Raw genomic sequence first — 26696 nt, 5'->3', positions numbered from 1 at the left:
TATTCTAATTTTAGTTACTGGCCTATAAAGCATTGAGAGAAACTCAGAACGAGGTAGGAAATTGGAGCCAAATGATTTTCTTTAGTTTCTTCGATTAGATTGTTTACCTATTATCTAAGTACAATAAACTAACAATGAAACAAGTCGCTTGACATTTTGTTAGAATGGAAGAGGAAATCAATAACAAAGGGAAGAAAAATTTTCTGCATCAACCTGCATAAGCCGTTTCTTGTCGTTTGAAGTAGTGAGCGCGCCTATGTCTTTTTTGCTTGATAAGATTTGCCCATTTCTTTTAATTGTTTAATGAATGAGAGATAAACTTCGATATTTTTTGACTCTATAACTGCTAGTATTGATCATTGGCAGCCATTGCTTAGGATGTCACGCGACGCACTTCTTTAGGACGTTATGTGACAGATAAGATGTTTTGTCACATCTTGTCGTTTGAAGCAGTGAGCGCACCTATGTCTCATTCTCTCAGCCTTTTCCAATTTCCTAGGATAACGTTATCAAATGAGATATAAACTTCGATATTTTCAGATTTTATAACTACAGCCGTTCCTTAGGATGTCACGCGACACGCTTCTTTAGCATGTAAAGCGACATGATGTTTTGTCATATATCGTTGAAAAGGCAAGAAAAAAGAAATTACCTTTGACTTTGGAAGATGGTGCTTTATTCTGTTTATAGAAAGCGTCCTCATCGTGGGAGGTACCCTAGGTCGGTGTGCTTTCTCGAGTGTAGGAAATATTGATGAGCGTTGTCCCTGATCACTGGGCATTCCTGTTATGTTCAATATGTAAGCCCCGATATTTTGACTTCACCCAAGATTTAGGAAACTGCGACGATGTAGATGTTTCAGCAGAACATGTTTATTGACAATAGCATATATTATAACCATTTTCTAAAAAGAGTCATAGGGGAGGTTCGGTTTATCCCCTTTGGGTTGGGAGTGTAAATGGCTAGGTGGTTTCAAGGGTAGCATCACAAGACGGATTCTCAAGAATCTCAGAGCTACGGTTTCAGAAGGTTATGATGAGTTAACACTGAATCTGGACAAAACCAAATGCATGCTTATAGGCAGTAACAAGAAGTTACAGAGGAAAATAGCTCTAACTGTTTCAATCTTTGATCATTGTATAAACAATGTTACTTGTTTTAAATATCTTGGAATCTTTATATCGTCTGATTTTTCGTGGACAAATCATGTCGAATACATGGCAGGGAAAGTTAATCAAAGGCTTGGCCTACTTAGACGCATTAAGCATTTGTTACCGTTTAAGGCGCGCATCCTTTTTTATAAAAGCCTTGTTATGCCCTTATTCGAGTATGCTGATTTAGTTTGGGGAGACAAACATAATGTAACTTTAATGTCTAGTTTGCAAGTGCTTCAAAATAAGGCGGCTAAAATAATATTAGATCGACCACTGTATTCCTCTGCGTCTGATGCGTTAACTACACTGAAGTGGTTAACACTAGAAAAAAGGCGCTTCCAGCGCCGATGCGTACATGTATATAAATGTCTTAATGGTCTCACGCATCACGAACTAACATTAGTCACTCAGCAAGAACAGCATAGTTACAACACAAGAAATAAAGCAAACCTCAAAATTCCATCCGTTAAAAGAAACTGGGGCAAACAAAGAACTGGCTATCATGCTGTAAGTGATTTTAACTCGCTGGACAAAACTATACGAGCCTCTGATAAGGTAAATATTTTGAAGCGTCAGATTTTTAATTCATTGATTTAAGTTTTGTATTACACATAAGATACATTAGTTTTTAGTAGCATCTTTTAGCATTTTTATTCATTGTAAATTTTTAATTTTTAATTTTCGAGGTCCTTTTTGTAAACCACTTTTTAGTGAAAAAGTTTCCTCATTAAAGATTGTCATTATTTTATTTTTTATTTTATGAGAATTTCCCTGAGAAATTGCTGGACTTAGGCTTCTTTCGTCTGCTCAGATTTTCTCTTCGTGCTTCATAATTCTACTCCATCTACCCACCTTACGGCGGTTTTTACTATATACCACATAGGTGAATAATACTTTTCGCGTGGCCTGATTGGTTAATTCGGAATAAACAGTCGAACCTTTGTCAGTTGGTCCAATTTCTTTCCGAGATCCCCGCTCGGATAAAAAGGAGCACACAAAATTAAATGAAATCCAGTTTCGCCGGTAGTCCCACCAATCTAATATTTCACTTCCACCTCACTTTCCACTTCCGCTAATTTTTTTTCCGACAAAGATCAGAGGTCTTCACTATGTTGAAGCTCGCTAACTGTACCAAGCTGTCAGACAAGGGAGACTGAAATTGAATCATATTCAGTTTTCTTGGATTGATTCTAAAATGGCAGATAGTTCAGCGAACAACACTTTGCAGGAGTAATTACAATGCTGTCGATATTTTCATGAAAGCGCTTCAGAGACGCGTGCAAGCCTGCCCTGAGCTCTTCTTGTCTGGTCAATTGCGGTTTGTCAACCCTTCGCGCAAAGTCTCTCTAAGTTGTAGCCTGCAAGCCAAGAATCCTTTTTTTTTAGTCCATGTCTGATTCAAGACTTGTATCTAAATATGAAAAATTCGCAAGTGTGAAAAAAATCGTTCCGATATTTGCCATCGCTAAAACAATTGTGTACAAAGTGCTCGCAATTGACCGTCAACTACGTATTCTTTCTTACCGCTGGTTCTTTGCAACTCAGTTCCAAACCCACACCTCCCTTCCAAAATCTTTCCCCTAATCACCGATCTCATTAATTCACAACATTTCTTTGTCTCGTGCAACAACGTTTTACTTTTCTTATTGAATATTTTTTAAAGGTGCTCTATAGTAACAGAGAATGACAATAATAATAATAATAATAATAATAATGACAATAATAAACCTATGCTTAAAACACCTGGGCAAACCGTAATATTTATTTGCTATATTTCTCTTGTTTTTTCCTATATACCTGACTTTTAACCTGACGTAAACTGCTTGCTCTTTTTTCAGTACTTAATATATTATCTTAAAAAAAAGAAACATGACACAAATGTACCAAAGAAAATGAAATAATATATAGAATCCATCATAGTTTACAGAGAAATCGATTTACAAAAAAATTTAGGGCGGTTTCCATTAGAGGAGTAATATTATGACTCAACAAAAATTAAAAAAACAACAAAAACCAACAACAACAAAAAGAACAACAACACCCAGATACAGACTGTATCATGCTGTGGTAACAAACGAGGGAGACCCCTACAATTTTTTGATCTTTACCCAAACTGTAGAAGATATCCGTAAAGAGCGAACAGTGTTCTTCCTTCTGGGTAAGTTTAAGAGTAAATGTCAGTAAAAATCAAGGAAAATTCAAAAAACGTGGCCACGGTCAAAAAATCGATTGCGCTCATACTTTGTCAGTTTGAAGGCTTAGGTAAGTAACTGAAGGATATGAGGTTAGTTTTTTGAAATATTCCATATAACGGCAGAAAACCACGAAAAACGGTCACCCTACCGGAAGCTCGGATTTCACCTGACGGAAACTCGAAATTTTACACTTTTCAGCTTGTCGCTACACAGACGTTTACATAGCTGTGAATCTTTCTTAAGTATAATTGAATACATTGATTCTTCCTTAGTCAAACCATGGGAATTATTTTTATCTCTGCTTATTTGTGAGCGAACTGAGACCCGATTAAGAAGACACACTTTTCTCATTTACGCGAAGGTGTAAAATAATCCAAACTCAGCGACGAAAAAAGCTGACCGGTAGTTCTTCAAATCCTCTGATATTATAAACAAAGACAGTTCAGTCATTGATTTTTAGGTCTACGGTTTTAAATCTTTAGGATCTAGTAGCACTTTTGCATGAACGCCGATCAAAATTCGATAAAATTCCAATTGAGCGCCTTTGAAATCTACAACTCTACATAACAAAGCACTATTGAAAAAACATAAGGGTTTTCCTTTTTTAGCGGTTTGAAGCGTTTTAAAAATATATATTGATGTTAAATATTGTCTACACAGGTAAAACAAACTATGAAACACCAAAATTACCACGAGCTGAAATTAAATCTCACAGGCTCGCTCCCTAATCTGCGTCACGCACGAGCGACTTAGCTACAATTAGTACAGTAACAAACAGATATTTACATCCGTTGATTTTAAATAAGTCGTATTTTTAAAATATCTTACTCAAAGATGTGCCAGGTTTCCCAGTTAACTTGCTGAAAAAAAAAAACCTTAATAGTAATTCTAGCTCAATTAGAATTGATTTTATTTAGTATGAGAAGTTTTGTGCCGTCGAAAACCAATCGGAGGTAACTGTTTCCACGAAAAGCAAATATTGCATCGTTCTCTAAATAAACAAATCTACTTAACCATATAACCAGAGTATGTTGTTGGCGAAGTTAATGGACATACATAACAACGACGTCTTGCTCGTTCTTGAATATTCTCGGTGGAATTTGCGGCGCAGACGAACGCACTTGCTAAGTAACTTCCAATGGCTAATTTCTACCCTTACTCAGCTTTCGTCACACTGCTCGCGCTGTGTAACAAGGATATAAAACATCATACGAAGTCCTAAAAAACTCTCCGGACTTGAACCAGAATTGATTTTAGCAAGATTGCGTGTTTTTAAAAGCCAACGAGTTTATTGGAGATGACTACCCGTACCGTCTCATCGTGTCACTTAGGCATAACCTGACACGATGTCGATAGTTTCGACTCCTGATGGCCGAGAGCACTCGGATTTCTTTTTTCCGAGTACGACTGTGTCACTTACTGAATAATACATCATTCTCATTTATTCACCAGGCTTAAAAATATTCCATCACATTTATTCCATTGAGCGTATGCCACACATGACATTCCAATCCTAGCAGTATGCAGGATATTTGTCCCATGAAGCACTCGGACTATACAGTGCAGCGCACTATACAGTGCACACACTAATATAATCGCAATCCATAAAAAAATGAGAGGCATTAAATAAAGGTTGTTATAAAAAAATTGGATTGGACAACTGAATGAAGAGATAAGTAACGAAATGTCCTTCATCAACCTTACTTATTTCTCTCCGTCGTTTAAACAAATGATTCTTTCATATAATCTCAAGTCATCAGAATGAATAGACTAAAAATAATTCATTGGAGACAGTCTCTGTTTGGTAGAACATCAAGTAGTTGGTTGCTTACCTGAGCCCACAGGGACGAGCTGTTTTGAAAGCTCAAATATCTTCATGGATTGGAATAAATTTATTCCTTTTTCCAGTGCGGGTGCCTTCCTCAGCTCCTTGCAGTGACCAGAAACAACTTCCGGGATGGTGCAAAGATTACCCGTCCTTCGCCAACCTAAACCTAACTTGGCACGATGAACCGGACAGATAGTCATATCCGATAAATTCGCCGGCTTTTGAAAACATCCACATCTCGCCAAAATTAATTCTACCTCCGTTTCAATTCCGGAAAATTTCAACGACTTTTTGTGATTTTTGATATCCCTGTTACACCGCGTGAGATGCGTGACGGAAGTTGAAGAACTTGTGCGTTCGTCTGCGCCGCAAATCCCACCAACAATATTCAAGAACGAGCAAGACATCGCTGTTCTATGAAGTTCCCCGACAATAAACTCTGGTTTTAGATGCAATGTTTCACAGATAAAGATAATTCGATTTATTTATTTAAAGAACGATGCAATTTTCGTGAGAACAGGTACTTCTGATTGGCTATCCACGGCATAAAGCTTCTCATTCTTAATAAAGTCAATTCTTATCGTTTCAGTTTGAATTGCTATTATGATATTTTCTTTTATTTTTACTTCAGCAAGTTAACTGGGGAACCTGGCACATCGTTGAGTAAGATATTTTAAAATAAGACTTATTGTAAATTAACAGATGTAAATATCTGTTTGTTACTGTACTAATTGTAGCAAAGTCGCTCGTGCGTGACACAGATTAGGGAGCGAGCCTGTGAGATTTAATTTCAGCTCATAGTTTGTTTTACCTATGTAGACAATATTTAACATCAATATATATTTTTAAAAGGTTCAAACCGCTAAGAAAGTAAAACCCTCATGTTTTATGTACAAACTTTGGCCGAGGAGCTAATTTATTCAATAGTGCATTGTTATGTAGAGTTGTAGATTTCAAAGGCGCTCAATTGGAATTTTATCGAATTTTGATCGGCGTTCATGCAAAAGTGCTGCTAGATCCTAAAGATTTAAAACCAGAGACAAATAAAGATGATAACTGCAGCTTTTTATTACAAACGTTTTGTTTTTATTTTAATGATTTTTTAAATTTTTAAATTTTATTATTATTATTATTATTATTTTTTTTTTTTGCACAATACATGAAAATGTAGAATTCACAAATGGAATTCTTCTCGTTTTTTCTTACAACATCAACTTTGCCCTCAGAATCCCATTACTTTATTAGATTAATAATAGTTAACTTCTGGCGTCTTGATCATCCTTCTCCTTTTGAAAAAGCTACTTACTTAGCAATGCTACTGCAAAATATCAGCTCTTACTACATGGATCACGCCTCTTACTCAATTTTTTGACGATAAAGTTCATTTGAACTGCCGATGAAAATCAAGTAAATAAATAATTCACCCAAGTTGACTGCATTTGAAGGAAGTACACAACTTGAAAAAATCCGGGCCTCAGCAGCTTCGAACCCATGCCTCCTCAATACTCACTTGGCTTTACTACCAATTGAGCTACCAGGCCTCGCTCCCAACGTGAGCTCTCAATGGGAGGCATAGGTTCGAATCCCGTGGAGAGCTGAATTCTTTTCGGGCTCTTTTTCTGTATTTTCCTTAAATTGCAGTCCACTTCCGCAGGTGATTTCTTTGCTTGCAAGCTACAAAGAAGTAATAAAACTACTCACTTTTAAAAGCTTAAGACCTGTAAGATAATTTTATCATATTTCTGTAATCAGTCTCTTAAAGAAATAACTTGTCCTGTAAAGAGGAATCAGTCAGTTTGATAGAGATAGAGACAAGAGAATATCAGTTAATTGGTTCTTGGTTAGGGACCATCGCATGCGATAAGGGAAGGGAGCAGAAAAAATGCTGAGATTTCGCCCTTCTCTACCCCTGTAAGACATTTTTATCAACTACGCGATTTGTTTCATTTTCAGGAGCTACACATATATGGAGAGCATGCATTTAAGCTGTCAAAGTTGTGATGTGCACATGTATTGGAAGAAAACTAGGTAGATTTCTCTTTTCGAACCGCTAGATTTCTCTTAGCTCTCGACTTTTATCTTTTCGCAATCCTGGATGATGCAATATCAAGCAGGTTGGTGATTGAATAAAGAAAAGTACTAAAAAGGGAATTATCGTTTGAATTACCACCAAATTCAAAGAAGCAACTTCGTGAGCAATGTAAGGTAGACAGTGAGAAGAATTACTGTTGAGAGCTTGAGAGTGAAAGGGTTAAGTAAGCTTTTCATGTATTACTGTTCCATAACTCAGCAATATCGTCCTTTCAGCACAAAATGATTCGAGGGAGGAAAACTGCTTTCACAGATAACATTTAGAATGTTAGAAAATCAGCCAGTAGTGCAGTAGCGCAGATGGCATCGTTGTTGTGGCGGTGTTCCTTTAATGAAATAAACAAAGTATTTACCACAGTTCCTGACCTTGTCATTGAATTCCCCCAACAATTGAATCCTGACCTTGACATTGAATTACCCTCCAGTTTCGGTGAAAATGGGGGAACTCGTCCCAAACGAGGTTAGATAGTTATCACCGAGAATGCGCTTGTCGGGTCATAAAAAGCGATATTAACTTTTAAAGCGTACTCTGAATTATTCCGTTCGGTTTCATAAAGTATACCTCATTGCATTGTAAATGAAGATACACAAACATTTTTAATCAAGCGTTGGATGTTGTCCTTGATTAACATAATGTTATAAGGTTAGACGTGTAAATCAAGTGAGGCCAGGTATGCTACGATAATTTAGTTTTCCGAGCTTTCGCCGATCTACAGCATCGTCAGCGCTCATACCTGATGATCGGCGAAAGCGTGTAAAAATTCCCAAAAACATTTCTATTCATATTTTATTGTTTGTAAAACACGAAGTTTAATGAAATCAAATTAAGATTCCACTGTAAGGCAGCTGTTAAACATTTGAAATTTTCTCTTTCTTACTAATTATTGGTCGAATCCTATCAATGTATCATATTATTAACATTATTTTTTACTTGTGTTTTTATTTAGTATTATTCTTTGGTTTCTCCTTCACATAGTTCACGAATCTTTACAATGTAACTTTTACGCCGTAATTTGATGGTGTATTTGTAAAGGTAAACTCAAATTGTAACGCTAGCAAATTCAGCTGAAAATACACGAGTGCTGTCAAAACATGTTTTGTAAACTCAGAAGTGTTGAAAATATTAGTATAACACGAAATTTCATAGGAAGTGTTTATGCACCGAAGAGTGTTTGTCAAGTCACACGGGATTCAATGCGGAATATTTTTTTTCTTTTTCATCGAATACTTAGTCACTAATCGTTTAGATTTGACAGGCTTCAGTCGAGATGCCTAAATGATGATTCATATTATTAGGAATTTCACTTTTTCATTTTCACGAAAACTTAGGATACCGCTCTATAATGTAGCTGCCATGCTTCATCCTCTATCGAACTTCATTAGTAAAACCTCTAAAGGGATCCAAAACCTCTTTTTGTTTCCGCTTCAATTACCTTGAATTACTGGAAATTCAGAGCTGTGATTTGTTAATCACGAGCATTATTACAGACAGAATTAGACGACACGAAATCCTGTTATCAATTAATCATAACCATTACAATTTCCGAAAAAACGAACACATTCAGAAAAAATATCTCCGGTGGAGACAATGTTTAATGTTAAAATTCCCTCCATCCTGGAAATTCCCAGTTTTCCTTCAAATGAGTGGTTTTTGTGATCAATTCTGTGATTGGTGGATTTAGCTGAGTAGACCTGTGATCGGACACTTGAAGCAATTACTGCTTCAAGTGTCCGATCACATTGTCCGATGACATCTCTAAAAAGAATAGTGAAAATTAAAGCAGTTACCGCACCAGTCACATTTGAAGAAATTTCAATGGTTATGATTACTGAAATAATTTTAATCAATCATTCTATGCAATGATTTCACAGTAATGTTATCATAACCTGACCAGGTCCATCAGATTGGTAACAACACTCATTTTTCTGATCCTTTCCTGAGTTGAAAGAGTCACCCCCTCCTCCACAAGAATTGTCATTCATCTCTCCGCCACCTCCGCCAGAATACCCACCCCCACCCTCTCTTCCCTGAAGAAATCCTCTGTCACCGTCTGCGTTCTCATCTGTTACGTGGGATAAAAGCCCCTACTGCCTCCACCGCTACCGCCTAAAAGAATGAAAAGAGGATTCAACTTCAACGGACAAAAAAAATGATAGAAAAAAAGACATGAATAAGTCACTAAATGAATTAAATGACACCAATTATACCAAAAAGGTTTTTTTTTTTAAATAGTAATTGGTACTACCTTATTTAAACGAATCGTTTGGTGGGGGGAAAGTCCTCCCTGAATTTCACAATACGGATGTCAATTTCTATAAGTAAGAATCGAATTTTTTGATTCATCTAGATGTGGTGTTCCCATAGCCTACGAGTAAGCTTTCATAAATGCTGCTGCTGAGACAAGTACACCTCTGGCTTTCCAGAAAGTTTCCCGAAAGTCAAGGGGTGAGTGGGGCGAGGTGTCGAGAAGGCTACAGGCTATCTCTAGCGGACCTCTTTCTCGCCTGTTTCGCTCTCCAGCTCGCGAGGCCCCTGGAAATTCTCTCACCTGCGTAGCTGGAATTGCCACTCTGCCCGCTAAGACCACCAATTCCGCCTGACCCTGCTGATCTGTACACAGGATTCCCGTTGTGTTCGTACTAGCGTCACACCCTGCATGCCGCTTTGTCAAATAATACAGACCTCCTCCACCTCCAGCTATTATCAAAGGCGTGTTGTATTTTCTGACAACGAATGTACCTCCACCACCGCCAGAACTCCAGTCATGATCTTCAGAGCCCCCTTCCTGTCCCACAAGGATACGCATGATCTCGTCTTTAATCAGACTGAACGTTCCGATCATTCTCGCTCCTCTTCCTCGATCTTGAGCGCTATGAGCCTGTTAGCTATGAATCACTAGCTTGAAGGATGTTACAAGACGTAAGTACAATATTGGCTCTGAGTGCTCCTTACATATTTATGATATTAACGTAGAATCGTCTTTTCTGAAGGGTACTGAGTCTGTTATGAATGCCCACTTGTCCTAAAACTCGACAATGGAGGCAAATTCATCAGTCATGAATCCTAAAGGTATCATGAACCTTCGTGTTCAACCAAAACCATGAGAATATGATATTCTTTAGACCCTAGCTTTACCCTAACTTTGTACTCGTCAATGATACAAAAATAAACATGTAGAAAAAAATTATGGATCATTAATCAGTGGGCGAAAAAAAAGAAACGGATGCCATGGATCTCATGTTAAAATGATTACGCTGCTAAACCTCAACTACAGATAATTGTTACAATGTTGCTTACAATTCTCGCAGTTTTCACCTATGGCTTTAGGTGGACACAGGCAAATGTATCTCTTGTCGGTGAATCCATTGAGACATGTTGCACCGTTGGCACAGGGGTTGCTAGAACACAGATTCTTGTGAGAAAACCAAAAAGAGCATTCTCGGTCTCCAATTTGAACACTAAGGGCCACTTATTTACACGAGGTCTAACCGAAACCGCGGTTTTACGCAAGCAGTGGACCTTAAAGACTCTTTATAAGAGGGTTCATTGAATTAAATAAATAAATAAATAAATGTTCTTCCACTAACAGCTTTCGGCCCTCTTGACGTTGTTCACAAAAACAAATGTTCAGATAAAAGATTCAGCTAAATTTAAGATGGTTGAGAGCGTGGTTTCGCTAAAACAACGACTACTTAACTTTGTTAAAATATCCGGCCACATGGCATCGATTCTCCTATAATCTTTTTCTTCGATCTCTATTCATCTATTTACATGGTAAATATTATTTCACCTGGGTAGCCCAGTAAAGGGATCCTTCCTGTGCTTTAAGATCTTCGGAATGCTGAATATGGTAAGAATCACTCAATTGACAGATCCTGAGTCCATTCTTGTCGGGTGGCCCGACGTTCACCGACACACAATTACTTTCCATCAGGCTCTCGTATCTATAGTCACCGCTGAGTTCATTTCCTATTTTGAGTGTTATATTGAAGAAACGTAAAATGGTTTCCGTGTTTACATAGCCTGATGTAAACCCTTGGGAGGTTGAGAGAACACGAGATAAGCGTAGGAAACCACGACGTGAAAATGAAAGAGGAACGAAAACCGTGTTTACATACGCTCATGTAAAATGGTTTTATGGCCAATCAGAGCGCGCCTACTATTTGAATTATTTTATAATACCAAGTAAATGACCTTGGAGAGCGAATCCATTGTCTGGTCGTCCAAACCGTAGACTTCGACACCCGAGTCCTGCAAAAAGGGATATATAGGGAAAAAAAAGCAGAAAAGCAAAAAAACAAAATAAACGACGTGTCTCTTTCAAATCGCCACCCCATAGAGCTGATTCGAAATGAGCAAGGGCCACGTCGCTGAAAATCAGCACCGAACATGTTGCAAGAAAAACGATAACGAATAAAGAGTTCTTGCTTTCTGTCCAAGCTCTCCACGACCGTAACAAGAAACGTGGATCCATCGCGGTGTCTGATTTTGGTGACATGACCTCCTCATTGTATTCAGTATCGTCTTTAGCCAAGACTACGGAAACCAAATAGACTTCAATAGACATGGTCAAAATCAACGCAACCTTATGGACGGCTTGTAAAATGGGCGTTTGCGCGAAGCACCTGGGCCAAAGGATCATTGCGGAAGCGATAAATCCTAGAAAAGGACCGCGTACAATTTATGTTCTTCATGTACTGAGGGATGTTCATAACACACTTTTATGATTGCCGTTAAGTTACTAATTTGAAAAAACATCATGGACAGTGAAAGAACTCTAAAGACATTACAGGATTCCGTAGCTTGAATACGGAAACCATTCCACCAATCCGCGGCATCCGCGACCAGAATTACAACTTGGCAAGCGACATGAAGACCTAATAATATCCAGCACTTTTTGGTAAACCTGTATTTTTTTCCATCTTTGAAGCAGCTCAGTAACAATAGTCCGTTGAAAAAGATTGCGGCTAAATCCAGTACGAATATCAAAAGAGGAGTTGGCACTGCTAAATACATGATGCGAGAGCGAAATCCTTCCTTGGTTCGTGGTTGAATTGAGCTGTATTGACGTGTGTCTTGAGAGCGCGCAATTATCTTATCAGTATCGGGGAGAGCCAAGGGAGGTCTGAACAAGAACAGAAAAACATAGGAATGGTTACCCGTCCATGATTCTTATCTTACGCTTCTGATTTGTCAGAAACAAACGCAAAAAAAGTTTAAAAAAATAGCAAAATCTACGGCATTTTATGAAAAGTGTTAGGTACCACTGTCTGTAGAGTAGACCTTTTTGTTTAACACGTAAGTGGAGTTGATGGTATTTCAATAAACAGGCAGGCTCTGTTGCTATTTTCGGAGAGGTTTCTGTGTAACCTCTATGCTATTCTAAAACAAAGCATTAGTCCTAAAGGCAACTCTATTGTTTTCACCATAGTTTCTTTAACCAAAACGAAGTTTGGAGCTGAACGTACATCTTACCCACTTTCTGTCTTTCCTCTCTAATCAATTTTCGAACTGTTAAAAGAGAACTATGTTTCTAGAAACTAAATAATTCACATGTCCGCGTTCAAACAATTTATGAGATTCAAATTTAAAATTCTAATAAATGCCTAAACGTGATCGTTCCAAAGCTGCTTTCAATTGTGATGAAAATTCGATTTAGCGACGCTTTTTTCTTCTCAGGCTCTTTTTTAGGTTAATCCCTTGTCGAATTCCTGATCAGGAAAATGATTCTCTATTTTTAACTTAGCACGTTCAACATTTCTTTCTCCTAAGGTGACTATAAGTGTCCAAAACTTCTATTTTTCATCCTGCGCACTGAATTTATAATCAGTTAACTTGCGTGAATGGCGGTAGAACAACAGGAATCAAAGAGCGATTCAAACTGTTCCAAAATATGCCCTTTTTTTCTTTTCAATATTGCGACATGAAAAAGAGACAAAGTATTCAATCCTCAATTGAAGATAAGTTTAAAGAAAAGTACTTGGGAAGTAAGCAAGAAATGATTTTAAGTCGAAGGTAAATCTTTGAACTGATAGATTATAAACAGTTTATAAGCTCCTGATTTGTTACATCGTCCTGAACGAGGAACGTACTAATAAGTCCCTTTGATATCGTTGACCTTCATGTCTCAGCTTAATAAATAAGCCTAGGAATATTCCCCTTCCGCCAGCTCTCCCAGAAAAATTGGAAATCACAGTTTAAAATACAGTATGTCGTGACAAGAGAGAATTCGAGGTTCGTGTTCTTTCGTCGTGACCGCATCAACATCACGGAAAGCTTGCGTTATGTAGCTTTTGTCACGCAAATTATCAAGTCACCTGATCACGGAGAGCCGGTTCATTTACGCTGTGTGCTTTGTGAGCTGTTAAGAAAATGGAAGGAATTTATTTCTTCCTCACTCTCTGTTCCTTTCTGAATTTAGTATCATCGCATCAAGCAGTTAAACACCTTTCCATGTCTGATTTGGCACCGTATGACTCTCCTCATGGACCCGAGCAGATTCACATTTCCTACGGAAATATTCCGAGTGAAATGACAATAATGTGGTCGACCTCGAATTCATCGGAGTTTGCCAGTTCGGTCGTCCTTTATGGCTTAGCGCCGAAGAATTATTCTCTTGAAGCAAAGGGAAAATTTGTTTTATTTACCGAAGGAAATCCAGATGGACTGAAATACATCCATCGCGTTGTTCTCCAGGTAAGAGCCACAGAAGTGTTTTAAAACAATGGTGACTTGATTCCCAATCGATCGATCATGGAACGTAATTTCAGTTTCGAAGCGGTTTTAAGTTTTAAGCGGCGTAAGTTTTCAGTTTTGAAGCGGTTTTCAAAAGCCTATGATGGTAACTGTTTTTAGTCACAAAGTATTGTACTAGCTCTGCCAGAAGGTTTTTTACAGTCAGTTAGTTTATTTCGTTAAGACTGACCTCAACAGGAAATGGACCAGTTGTTGACGATTCATCAAGCGATAGTTAATTGCATGAAGTAAAGAAGTGATTGGTGATCAAGTCACCAACATGTGATTTAAACCATTTTAGTACAAATATTGCTTCTTTGAAACAGCAGTTTTAAACATTCTGCTTGTGGCATGGTTCTGATCAGATTCAATATGAATGAGTATTCATTTAGAAGGCCACAAAGAACATTGTGTAACTCGTACTTGAATTTGGCGAATTTATCAGGCTAGTGCTGGCTACGCATTGGTAATCCTATTTTCGGTTTTAAGAAGATTTATTACCAATGTCAATATAACAAGTAGTCAAATGAAAAAAAGGGGATGAGTTTCTAAAGAAACTGTGTTTGATCTGTGTAGCAAAGTTTGGTTTAACAACCGAGTGAATAATGTAAATTGGCCACCGTAAAGAGTTTCTCAGCTAAGAAACTCTTTACGGAGGCTAAGTTACAGTAATAACTCGTTTGATAAAACCGAAATACTCAGATCCTTCCTTACAAAATGGTTGTGTAGAGTAATGGTTGTGTTGACTAAAACTCCAGGTTAATCCTACCCCAGAAAAAGTATCATTTTAGGTAAGGTATGGGTTGCACCTTGAATATTTTTGAAGGATTGTATTTACTGTTTAATAAAAATCTGTGTTCAGTTGTTCCCCAAATTTCCAGTCAGCGAAAACATTAATGGTGTTGTAATGCTAATTAGTGGGGCAAATTTTGAGAAAATTGAGCTAAACAATAGCACTAACAGCAGTAACTGACAGTGCTTGCCTGAAAAGCATTATTGATATAACCCTTTAACTCCCAAGATCTAATTGTTATTTTTCGCCTCTAGCTGTTACACATTTCCTTGTAACTTAGCTATGAGAACTTATTGCTAGATCAAGATGGTGGCTTCTACGCAATAAGTTGGATTATTCTCATTACCTGTTTGCTGAATAGTGTATGGATATTATAGGGAGAAGTTTCATGTTAATCACTTCTGGGAGTTAAATGGTTAACATGAGTGGAGGTCAGTTTTATTTTGTCTGACAATGTTGATGTTTTTACACAAATTATGTCAATACTTGAATGGGGAGCTAAATAACCCAGTCGTATGAAAAAGGTAGATAACAAGCCAATTTTTTGTCTACAGGTTTTAAGTTAGATTTTCCACTACTACCTCTCTTCAAGCTACCAACTAAATGCAGGCTTCATTTGCTTATCTTTTCTACACTAAACAGAATATAATAAACTGCCTCTGATTGAATAAAAGGAGTAGTGCAGTGGTTGAGCAAACTGTTAAATGGGATACAAAGCCATGATATCCTATCTTTGGAGAACATGAATATTAGCAACAACAACAACAACAACAGCATTTATTTAAACACGATAAAAAATTCAGCAAAAGCTGATGTGGTCGTGTACGGACAATAAAACTAAATTCCTAACTAAATCCAATAAAACTAAATTCCTAACTAATTATAAGAAGACTAATGTAAGATTTCTACATATTTTCAACAATAAAAATTCTACATAGTACATCATCATAACATACGTGGCTTAAAAATACACTTGAGTGACTTTTTAAAAGCGTCAACGTCTTGAATTGATCTCATTTGATTTTCCAGAGCGTTCCACCGAGTAATTGACTTGTATGAGCATGATTTCTTGACCATATCGGTCTTAGGTCTAGGTAACTTAAATGTCATTTTCCTCCTGAAGTCGTAGCTACTTACATACTTTTCAAAGTGACGGCTCATAGGACGTGGCAAAAGATTATAATAAGCCTGATGCGCTAAGATTAGTAATCCTTTCTCATACATAAGTCTCTAAGGTATTCCATTTTACTGTGGCAAGAACCTCCTTGCTTGGAGTACACCAATCCAAGTTAAATATTATTTTCGCCGCTCTAACATGTATAGATTCTAAGCTTGAGAAAAATACTCGACCACAAGAGCCCCAAACTAACATACCATATGTCACAGACGGCAGAATAACCTTAAAATAGAAATCAATTCTTGCCTGTATAGGAAGGAAATACAAGGATTTAAGTAAATTCAACTTCTGCGTATATGACTTAGCTAATTCCGGTACATGATGATCCCATTTAAGAGCATTATCTATCTGAACACCTAGGCATCTTGCAGAAACAACCTCCCCGATCCATCGTGTACTTACTTTCTGGTGTACTCCAGCTTTCAATGTGTCAGAACATTTATAGTTACCTATAGTAATATAACCACTAGTGCAACCCTACTTGGTTGACTAACAGTTTTGGCATTTTACTCAGCAGAGTAGAAAAATCTTCTCAAGTAAGACCCATGTTGTAATTTAACAAATATTTCTTATTTCAGTAAATTACAATTATGAAACTTATTTTTGAACTTCCAAAGTTGATGTTTTGTCAATTCACATCACATGTTTGCTGAATGTTGTATTGAAATTGTTGTGTGGAATTTACGTGTTGATCATGATGATCATGATTATTTTCTTACATCTAATGTTGATATTTATTCATTTTTTCAGGATTTAATTCCTGGGATGAAATACTCATACCGTGTACAAAGTGGTAGTAACATTAGTGATGGGTTTGAATTCACTGCTAAAAGAGATGATGAGGTAAGGTGCTATATTTCTCTTGAGCCCCCTCACTCTCAAGATCTCATTAGTAATTCTCCTTACTGAATGCCATTTGATTCTTATGATGTTAAGGCTGAGAATTTGGTATTCGATCAACTTATAATCCCCTTATTGATGTTTTTCTTTATTCTCATTGCTTATCAATATTGATATTGTAAGGAGAAATTCTGTCTTGGTTACTCAAGAGAGGATTTATAAAAATAAGTAAACAAAGACAACTAAATAAAACTTTATCCTATTTGAATTGTCTTTCAAGAAATCTGAATGCCATGCAAGCAATTGACTTTATCCACACGTGTTTGAAATGAGATTTTGTAATTTCTCTAAAACACTAACCAAACAAAATGTTTTGTGTGATTTGTCATTTCTGGTAAGGATAAACAACATTTTATTAAGAACATATGTAGGAAAAAAAACTGGTTGCAACAAAATAGTTTTGATTGGTGATTAGTGCATTTTTAGATTTTTTATGTGGCATGTCCAACCATTTAACAATGTGCCCCACTGAAAATATACATGTATTTCTGCCTTGTATCCTTGCAGCATAAATTTTTCAAGAATCTATGAAAAGTAGAAGAGAGGGTAGATGTGTTAGGGTAGATAATTTTGTTAGTGTGGCACTCATCAGAGCTCTAGGTGACTTATGGAATCCCTCTATCTGCCATTGTTGCCTGAACAATTGGAACAGGTATAACCAAGTTATGGCTGCTACAAAATAGTATAGCAAATGGCCTATAACCTTGTAATTACTGTTTGGCATGATTTCCTTTTGTTTGGCATTAAAACAGCCTTAAATTAGACAGTTGAAATTTTGAATTGATAATTCTCTCGATTGATTTGTTAAATAGGAAGAATACTTGACTTTTGATATCTACAGGCTTGAAAAGAAAATTTGTAAACATCATTTTAATAAGTGGCAATAGTTGCTGCTGCTTTGTATGAAACTTTTTTCCTTCCTCTCCCATCAGACCATTTTATTATGTATTATTTTTAATTATTATTATTTATGTAACCTTCATCAGTCAACAGATATGATAGTCAGAAAGCTTCTCCATGAAGATTTTAAAAAAATTGAGTCTCATTTGCAGTAAACATTTCTATTGTTTGTAACTATTTTAAGTGATAGTTCAGGCACTGTTCTTCAGCCATCACCAACAAAAAATTGAGAATTAGCACCAAACATTTGGAACCAACCCGCTTTCGATACTTGATGCAGAGAATGGAACGTAATGAATTGCCTAAGCTTTGGTTAACTTTTCATTTCTCACCACTAGTAAACTCTAGAATCATCCCTAAACGCATACCTTTTATTATTGTTATCAGGAATTTTTTGGTGGTTTACTCATTTTTTATAAGATTGCATTACTTGTTTTATCATAACCATTACAATTTTCTCAAATGTGATTGGTGCATCAGCTGCTTTGTATATCACTAATCACTTTGAACAGTTGTAATTGATCAGTGTAATCGGACAGTTGCCTGTAATGGGACACCTGTGTTTGGACAGTCAAAGCAGCCAATCATACTAAGTCCGCTTAGCTAAATCCATCAATCACAGAATTGATCACAATGACCATAGCAACAATCACTTACTCTGAAAAAAAATTGGGAAATTTCCAAATTTTTTGCTTTAAACAGTGTTCCTACAGGAGATGTTTGTGTATTTTTTTTTCGCTTCGCGGTCGTCCGATTTTATTAATCACTCGTATGATTATAGACCGAACTGGACACCACACAATCCTTTCACCATTATTATAATTAGTAAAGTAGAAACTTTCGTGTGCGCTGTACTAGCAACAGCAAAGTGACCTAAGTTTTGTTTTGAGGCGAATGGATATCTCTCTGTCGATTTCACGAGCACGTAAGTAACACCTTACCCAATCACGAGCGAGAGTTTTTATTTTACGAACATGTGTTTGTCAGTGACTTCGTAGCCACCTTGATAAAACATTTCGCTCAATTTGCTCGGCGACGATCGAGGCATTTAGGGCGTCGTCTCCAAGAATGTGTATATGACAATCGACCCTAGCACTTCTTCCGTTGTCGCTTCCTCGTCTTGTTTGGTTGAACTTTTGCTTGCCATTCTCGTTGTCGCGAACGAAAGAGGTTTTTTATGCCTCTCCAAGAATTTGTAGTTCATTTCAAAACAGGGACGAACCTCTGGCTCACTTTGAAAAACGCTTTTGTTTGTTTCCAGCTCTTCAAAAGGTGATGATGGTTTTGAAAACACTTTTGAATAACATTGCAGAAAACTTTGTTACAATATGACGATAGTTGTTATGAGCACGTAGATGCGAAACAATATCACTTAGCCTCCTTTTCAACTCGCAATTCCACGCGAAATCCTTTGCTTCGTTGACCAATCAGAATGCGAGATTTTATTTAATCGTGCGATTCCATTAGACATTTTTATGATAAAGTTTCGACGTAATGCTGAATATTTCTTTCAGACAAGTATGATTGTTTACCTAATTTGAACCGCAGCACTGTCTTCCAACAAACAGTTGTTGACTTTGTTATTTGCTATTTGTTTCTGCCTTTCAAATGGAAAATTTAGTCTTAGTTTTAACCATTTCTCCGGTAGAGAATGCGTCAACTGATTTTTACTTTTCTTATAGATTATAGGCGAGAAATTTCGGTTTATAACGTTCCCCTTTTTCCCTGGGAACAGACGTAGACGATTAAAAGACAGCTCCGCGTCTCTTGGCAGTTTCACGCGACCCTGGAAATTAATATATGTTGACATGTTCACATTCAACCCAAAATCAACGATAAACAATCCTCACGTTTGTGCAAATATGTTCTTTGTATGATGCAATCTTTCAATGCGGGTATACTTTCTCCAGTCAGACCTCAATTTCTGAGTGATACGAAGTGCTCGTATTTCAGTTCCCAAGAACACCTCAAGACATTAAGAGATCGCGCCTTTTGAGTACCATAATTTTAGTGTTGTTTATTCGTAGTTTAACCGGATTTCCGAAAATTTATATGCAGTTCTGTTTGGAAGATTAAAATTCAGTTCCGTTTGTAATAAAAACAAACCAGCTTTCAACTCGCAGATATATATTGATAACTAAACAATTTTACCCTTCAAAATTAGAAAGGGGCAAGGAACCAATCAGTTAGTTCTTCCTATCTTCTTCGTCCTTTCAATTAGCATTTCATTTTACCAACGGGAGTGCTAATTGGAAGGACGGCACTGAATCTGAGAAAGCCTTTCTTTTACACGTGTAACAAGTAGTTAGAGCTAGGAATCGTTTGAGCAGCTGAACTTGCAACAAGTGCCATAAGGTTGAAGAAATTTGAGCTTTGTTAGGACTGGAAATAGCAGGAAAATAGCCCGGCACTCCGTTGTATTTAAACATTTCTCGCTCTTCGGCTTTAACTCGGTCTCGCCTAAATCGAGAATCTTTGTATCTCTTCTTGACAAACTTAGCAATTCAGTAAAAGTTGTCAGTTAATAGATTCGCAATTTTTGTAAGGCTCTTGGGGTGAGTATGGTACAATCAAAGCCCCCCCTCCCCCCTCCCCTGAGGGAGGGAAATTGGGCTCAGTCGAAATAACGTGAGAAATTCAGCTTAGAAAGTGGCGTATAGTTTAGCGAAACTGGAGCCCTTTGAGACTACACCCAACACATATTAAAAAGTAATTAGAGGTGATGATAATTTTACCAATCTAATTTGCGAAGGGAACTTGATCAAGTTGGTACTAGACAACGATGGTGAAAGAAATTTGTTTCCACAATTTTTTGTCCTTTGCAGGATTGGTCGCCGCAGTTCTTGGTTTATGGAGACATGGGTCGAATTGGAGGAGCACCCAGTCTCAAACGGCTTATTATGGAAGCTAGGTCCGGACACAACACGGCCGCATTTCATGTTGGGGACTTCGCCTACGACCTTCAAACTGATGGAGGACTTGTAAGTAATGATGCAGCTTTTTCTATTCCTTCGATGTAATGTCCATAAGCACCCTAAACACGGTACAGTACACGATGCGAGTGGAATTCAAGCAATAGGAAATTGTCAGCTAAGGTCGGAGATTTTCTAATAAACTGTTTCAAACCAACACCATATGCCTGCCAAGGCACTGAGGTAATAAATTATTCTAATTAAATGCTATTGTTTTGGATCTCCTTTTAGTTTTCCCTTCCTTTTAAATCTTCTCATCTCTTTCTAGAATTTTTTCTTCGTTAACTTGATTTTTTCGGCTGATTTGGTCTTGTTTTGTGATAAACAGGAATAAAATGAACAATTAAAGGGGCAGATTCGGGTTGTAAATCTATAAATTGATACCCAATCGAGGCGCACTGATTAAGATCACTGTCATGAAAGTGTAGAGCAGCGGAAAACTGTCTGTCGTAGTTCAAAGCTTTCCTTGGCTACCGTTCATGTGGCTTGAAGCCTCAGTTTCAAGCCTTTCTCGGCAATTTCGTAGCCTGAGATCAGTATTTTCTCTCTTCGGTTTTAAGTTTGTGACACGCTTACTTGAAAATTCTTAGTCTCTCTCATTCTTTGCCTACCTCAGAATGGTGACGCTTTTATGAACAGAATTCAGGATATGGCCGCGTGGATTCCTTACATGACATGTGTTGGAAATCACGGTAAGAGTTTACTCTTGGTTCAGTAGGAAAACTTCTCAAATTGTAGATTGAAAGAGGCTTAGGAAAGTCATTTAAATTCATGATTTTTAATGGGAACGAACCTTGTCACCAATAGCCTGTTATGCAGGCGTCGTATCAGGATGGGTTAGCGCGGTTATAAGCTTGCGATCGTTTTTCGGGTCGGCAATGTTTGCTTTAGAATTAGAGAGGATAGGAAAGTGGTGAAGGCGGGGAAAGATGAGACTGCCCTCTTTTAACCGTCGCTTACGCCCTTGTGACAAACTTCTTTCTCTCCCCTCCTCCCCTGTGAAATCAAAGCTCTAAAAATCAAAGATGGCAGCTATAGTTTTCACCAAGAAAACACTGAGCTCTCACTCGCCAAATTCATGCCTTCTCTGCAGTCTAAATCAGTCGTTATGAGATCTCTCTTAGTTTTTTCCTTTTGTTTCAGAGATTCCTTTCAACTTCAGTCATTACCGATACAGGTTTTCCATGCCGCAACTCCAGTGGCCCACCGAAATCGATAGAATGTGGTACAGCTTTGACGTCGCCAGAGCTCACTTCATCGCGTAAGTTTATCTCATATTTTACTTTACTTTTTGAACCCGTCAAGGTGAAGATCATGGAGTGGTTCGTGCGTTATGTGCCTCATAAAATTCAGCGCCGAAAAGACGACTGAGGTCGTTGTCAGGTCATGGAAAATTTCCTTTCTCATCAACCTCACCAGAATACTGAAACATGACAGCTTCTTGTTTTACGGACAGCCCCCTTCATTTCATGCGGTAGTCCCCCATCTTTATTTTTCCCCCCTCTCCCTCCCCCCCCCTCCCTCACCAGGTACAGCAACTTGTGCTGAGTTGGTAACTCTAAACCATAAATCAGTTTCATTGGATGGAATTCGAACGGACTTTATAACTATTTTCTCTTGATTTTTTATTTCCATTTGTTTTTCTCACAGTTACTCATCTGAAGTATACTTCACCAACGGCTCCATTCAGGGTCAACTCGAGTGGTTAACCAACGACCTTAAAAAGGCGAATCAGCCCGAGAACCGCGCTAAGCATCCTTGGATAATTGCATTTGGTCACAGACCAATGTACTGTTCAAATATTAATAGAGATGATTGTACCACGCTTCACTCTGTGGTTAGACACAGGTTGGTTGGCAAACAGTTTCCTTGTATGAAAGACCGACATGTACTTACCGTCCCCCTCCCCTTTTTTTTCCTCTGCGACATGTGAAATAACATTTTAGTACGAGGTCCCGGAAGTCCCGAATGCGATATGGTCTTTAGGCATGTTTTTTTTCAAGATGTTGAAATCCTGACCCAGCTCCTTTTGAAAAGAATAATGGAAAGTTAAAACAGCTTAATCCAAACAAGCGGAAATGAAGGCTAAGGTTAGCGCAGAAGACAAGGGGCGTCGATGATATTGCTGACAGAACAGCGTGTGAATATGCCATGAATACATTACTGAAAATGAGAGAAAGTCTTCAGAGAGAGGTCATTAAAGAATCCTACAGCATAGAAGGTACAAAGTATGCGTGCAAAGAAAAAGCCTTTTGAAAAAAACGAAACGGTAAGCAAAGTATACGCGCAGGAACATCTAACGGGAAGCAAGCTTGGAAAACACATAGATCATGGCGACATCGGTGAACTTTTAAGGCATCAAATTGTCCCAAAAAAACAATTTTATGGGTCAAAAATTTCCCTTGCTTGACGTTGCTTAAGTTAATGTTATGCTCAATACTTCTACGACAAAAGAGAGCGAACAGTTAGATGATGAATTCAAACCAGTTTTTGTGTTTTTGTTTTTCTTTAGCTTAGAACCGTTATTTTTCCAGTACGGTGTAGACATTATCATCGAAGCGCATGAACACTCGTACGAACGCCTCTGGCCAGTGTTCAACGACGTAGTAACAGCTCACAACTACAGCAATCCCAAGGCCCCAGTCCACCTGATATCGGGCGCAGCGGGCTGCAATGAGGCTTATGGAATATGCGTGAGTCCCATGTTAGGACCTAGAGGTATGCAATATTTTATTAGCTAATAGGGACTCATAAATGAGTGTGTTTTCCTTGGTTGTGGATTTCCAAAATTAAGGGCGGTTTAAAATGTAAGAGTTTGCACTATTGCCCTTCAAGAAAATCGAGGGTCGCCGTGCTAAATCTTCATAGTATAGTCTCGCTATCCAGAACTTAAGCCGCTACTTCTTTTCGCCGTCGTGAACTTGTGGTTTATTCTAAATAATTGGCATCCTTGGTACCTCAAACCGTTTTCACCAGCTCCACTGCAGTTTCCAAATAATTATCCTATCTTAAAATATGCTTCGGTTACTAAATTTAGAAAGAGTGTCATGCAATTAAAACCGCTCGAGAAGCCGCGTTGTATTTACTAAAGGCATCACTTCAAAAACGTGTCAGGCTTTAGTCAAGAGCGTGTGGTTATTTATGCTGCTAAGAGCCAAGATCTGAAATCCCTGTGAACCTTGTGGATCCAGCTAATACAAATTAGACGTAATACGTTTGGTAGAGTTTTTTTCTTGTTTGTTAAATTTAGGACGCGGCTATTTCGTTAGTTAAAGAATAGTACTTTATCGCAGACTATCTTGCTTGTAAAACTTTACTTCGGAGAAGAACTACTACCTCTGTAGTCTACATTCGACAAGAACTTTCGTCGATAAGCCGCAACCCCTCTGCATTTGTGGTTCTTCAAACGACCATCAGTACATTTAAAATGGTGGTCGTTTCCCTTCAGAACAAAACGCCAGTATAGCAACGAAAATGGAGACGTGATATCCACTTGTGCAGATTTTTTGACGTTTCTTTGATCAAGAAATAATTTAATCTTTCTTGACGAAGAAATCAACAATTCGTTGAGTTCTGCCTCTAGTTTTTTTTCAAGAAATAAACTCAGCAGATGGCATCTGGAACGTCATTTCGCGATCTGCTAAAGCTCTACCAAAAAGGAGTGACAGAGCGTCCTTTGTTGAAGATACCATGCGCCTGGTTGGTTCTCAACCTCTGTAGAATTTCGGGAGAAGTGACTTCAAAAAGTGTGGGATAACTTACTCCAGAAAAGAATCGGCGTCGTCTGCATTTGAAATGCTGGACAGAGGAAGTACCTTGGTAATCTTACCGTTCACTTGGTCACCACACCTTCCAGTTATTGACAAATTAATCTTCCGTGCAGGGGGGGTCTGGTGCCAGCATTCGTTTACCTTCAAAACTGCATCGTACTGTGATTTCTGTTCTAGATTTGTTGGAAAGTACAAGATATCGATGAAGTCGCGAGAAAATTTATATTAATCATCATAGATTCCGGATTAGCTGAAACACTCGCAGGACAACGTGCTGTTTTTAAAACAGATTAGAACTGGCACTTTTCTTGTTTTGTTTGTTTGTTTTTTGAGCAATTTTATACATTTTGTAAATATGTTTGTGATTTCATTTTGACTCCAGTCTCAGCCTTAATTTCAGTTTGAATTATGGGTCAACTGTAGATTCAGTGTTAACTATAATCGACGCATTTAACGTAACTCAATCTTAAGAAGATGTCTACTCCTTGTTCAATATCAAAACAAAAAAATATCCTTTCTCTATTTTACACAATTGTCCGAGTTAACGTGACTATGGAATGAAAAAAAAGTTACAAGGTGAATTCCTTTCTTAGCAGATCACCACTGCTTGCTTCTCGAGGCTTTCCTAATTTTTATATTTCTAGATAACATTAACTGATTTTTTATCATCATAGTGCCTTAAGGGTCTACGTCGTAGATTGTTCCACTTGAAAATTGTAAATTTCGGTGCATGGTCCTCGCTCATCTTCCCTCTCTAACATAATAAAATGTCCCGGTGTAGATTCTTGAATAGATTACAAGTGTTAATCGTCGTCTTTTGTCAGGTCCCTGGTCTGCCTTCCGCGAGTGGTTCCCGGGCAATGCTGGTTACGGTAAACTGAGGATTGAGAACTCAACTCATGTGTACTGGGAACAAATTGAGGCTTATGATGGTTCGGTTACAGACAGTATATGGATAAAACAGGAACACCACGGACCTTTCAAACCCCTGGATCCTTGGTTATAGTAGGAGACAGAGGGTAACAGCGCAAAGTACAGGACACTGTTTATTTAACTTAGAATTTCGCTGGCACGCTACTTTACGAGGAATCATTCAATATGAAGTTTAATTCAGCGCCTCCATAATCAATGTAACTCAAAATGTTATCTATTCCAAAACATACAGTATAAATTTTATATTTTTAGCACTCTTTAACTGCTTTTAACATGATTTTTGAGAGATTTCGAAGTTTCTGTTTTTCAAAAATGTTCGCTCTGAATGTAATAAAATTTAAGTGGTATCATATTGAACTGGAGCTCATAAAGTCATCTGGAAGGTGTCAGATTGAACGAAAAATATTTCCTATTTAAGACTGTAATCTCAAACTGCTACGATCATGTACGGGACTCTTATTGTAAGAATTGAATTTTGAATACAATTAAGATTCGTTTTCGGCTTTGTATATATGTGCACTCTTGTGCGGGCGTTTGATATTTTAGATATGTAAGACGCGATGCAAAATAGAAAATATGTGCATCTCCGATGAGAAAGCAATATTACTTATAAAAAAGTCTGTGGGTGTTCTTCATTTACGCTTCTGGAACAAACTTGTTTATTTTAATATTAGAACGCTATGTCGCCGTCGTGAAACCTTTGGAATACTTGACTTTTATGAAGCGCCGCCGAGTCATTCAAATGGTTCTTATATCTTGGGGAATTCCTTTTCTTTTTTCTTTGACTGTATCGTTGCGATCGAGTAGTTTCAATTTAACTGATCGCAGCAGGAATATCACAGGCTATTTTTATTTGCTTTCCGAAGTAATATAGTGCATAATTTTAATATTTTGTCTTGCATCCATGTTTCGTGTTGTTTACAAACAGAACACCAGAGATCGCACTTTAACTGTGCAGTTGCAGTTTAATCAACGGGTCACTAAAGTTAAAACTCGGAATATGTCAGCAGTAAAATGGGTGGCATTGGTAACGTGCGTGTTTCTATCTTGTTACGGAATACTTATGCGTTGTAGTTTTTTAGTTTTAACTGGTCATAAGTGTACTGACGATTTTCATTACAGATTACCTGTACAATTTATTAACTCTGGATTAAATAATATTTTTACATGATAAACACGAAGAATTGCTCGTTGAAAAGAGTTCTTTTATTTCATGTACATTCGTATACCCCCGATGTTATGGTCGT

General features: G+C 37.6%; 2 protein-coding genes and 1 pseudogene across 2 annotated transcripts; 1 reads left to right on the top strand and 2 right to left on the bottom strand.

Moving 5' to 3' along the window:
- Nucleotides 1–3954: 3954 nt before the first annotated feature.
- LOC149045730 (uncharacterized) lies at nt 3955–5730 on the bottom strand. The gene is made up of 2 exons (XM_089207129.1): nt 5182–5730; nt 3955–4209 (listed from the first exon to the last, which is right to left on the bottom strand). Exons 1-2 carry the CDS (start codon nt 5582–5584, stop codon nt 4202–4204), a joined length of 411 nt encoding a protein of 136 aa, XP_089063255.1. The 5' UTR covers nt 5585–5730; the 3' UTR covers nt 3955–4201.
- A 5574-nt stretch (nt 5731–11304) lies between these two features.
- Nucleotides 11305–12285, bottom strand: LOC149045729 (uncharacterized; annotated as a pseudogene).
- A 1299-nt stretch (nt 12286–13584) lies between these two features.
- LOC149045728 (acid phosphatase type 7-like) lies at nt 13585–25958 on the top strand. The gene is made up of 8 exons (XM_089207101.1): nt 13585–13965; nt 16725–16817; nt 20600–20755; nt 21363–21438; nt 21890–22007; nt 22397–22594; nt 23259–23464; nt 25341–25958. Exons 1-8 carry the CDS (start codon nt 13642–13644, stop codon nt 25520–25522), a joined length of 1353 nt encoding a protein of 450 aa, XP_089063227.1. The 5' UTR covers nt 13585–13641; the 3' UTR covers nt 25523–25958.
- The last annotated feature ends 738 nt before the right edge of the window (nt 25959–26696 follow it).

The sequence above is a fragment of the Pocillopora damicornis genome, chromosome 5, assembly GCF_964200805.1.
Source record: "Pocillopora damicornis chromosome 5, jaPocDami1.2, whole genome shotgun sequence".
Lineage (NCBI taxonomy): Eukaryota > Metazoa > Cnidaria > Anthozoa > Scleractinia > Pocilloporidae > Pocillopora > Pocillopora damicornis.
This window is presented reverse-complemented; position numbering and strand designations above follow the sequence as displayed.

Coding starts and splice junctions, on each gene's coding strand:
- LOC149045730 (XM_089207129.1), bottom strand. CDS start 5,584: ATGTCTTGCTCGTTCTTGAATATTGTTGGTGGGATTTGCGGCGCAGAC.
- LOC149045728 (XM_089207101.1), top strand. CDS start 13,642: ATGGAAGGAATTTATTTCTTCCTCACTCTCTGTTCCTTTCTGAATTTA. Junction 16,818..20,599: donor CTGCTAAAAGAGATGATGAG/GTAAGGTGCTAT, acceptor TGTCCTTTGCAG/GATTGGTCGCCGCAGTTCTT. Junction 22,595..23,258: donor CACTCTGTGGTTAGACACAG/GTTGGTTGGCAA, acceptor GTTTTTCTTTAG/CTTAGAACCGTTATTTTTCC.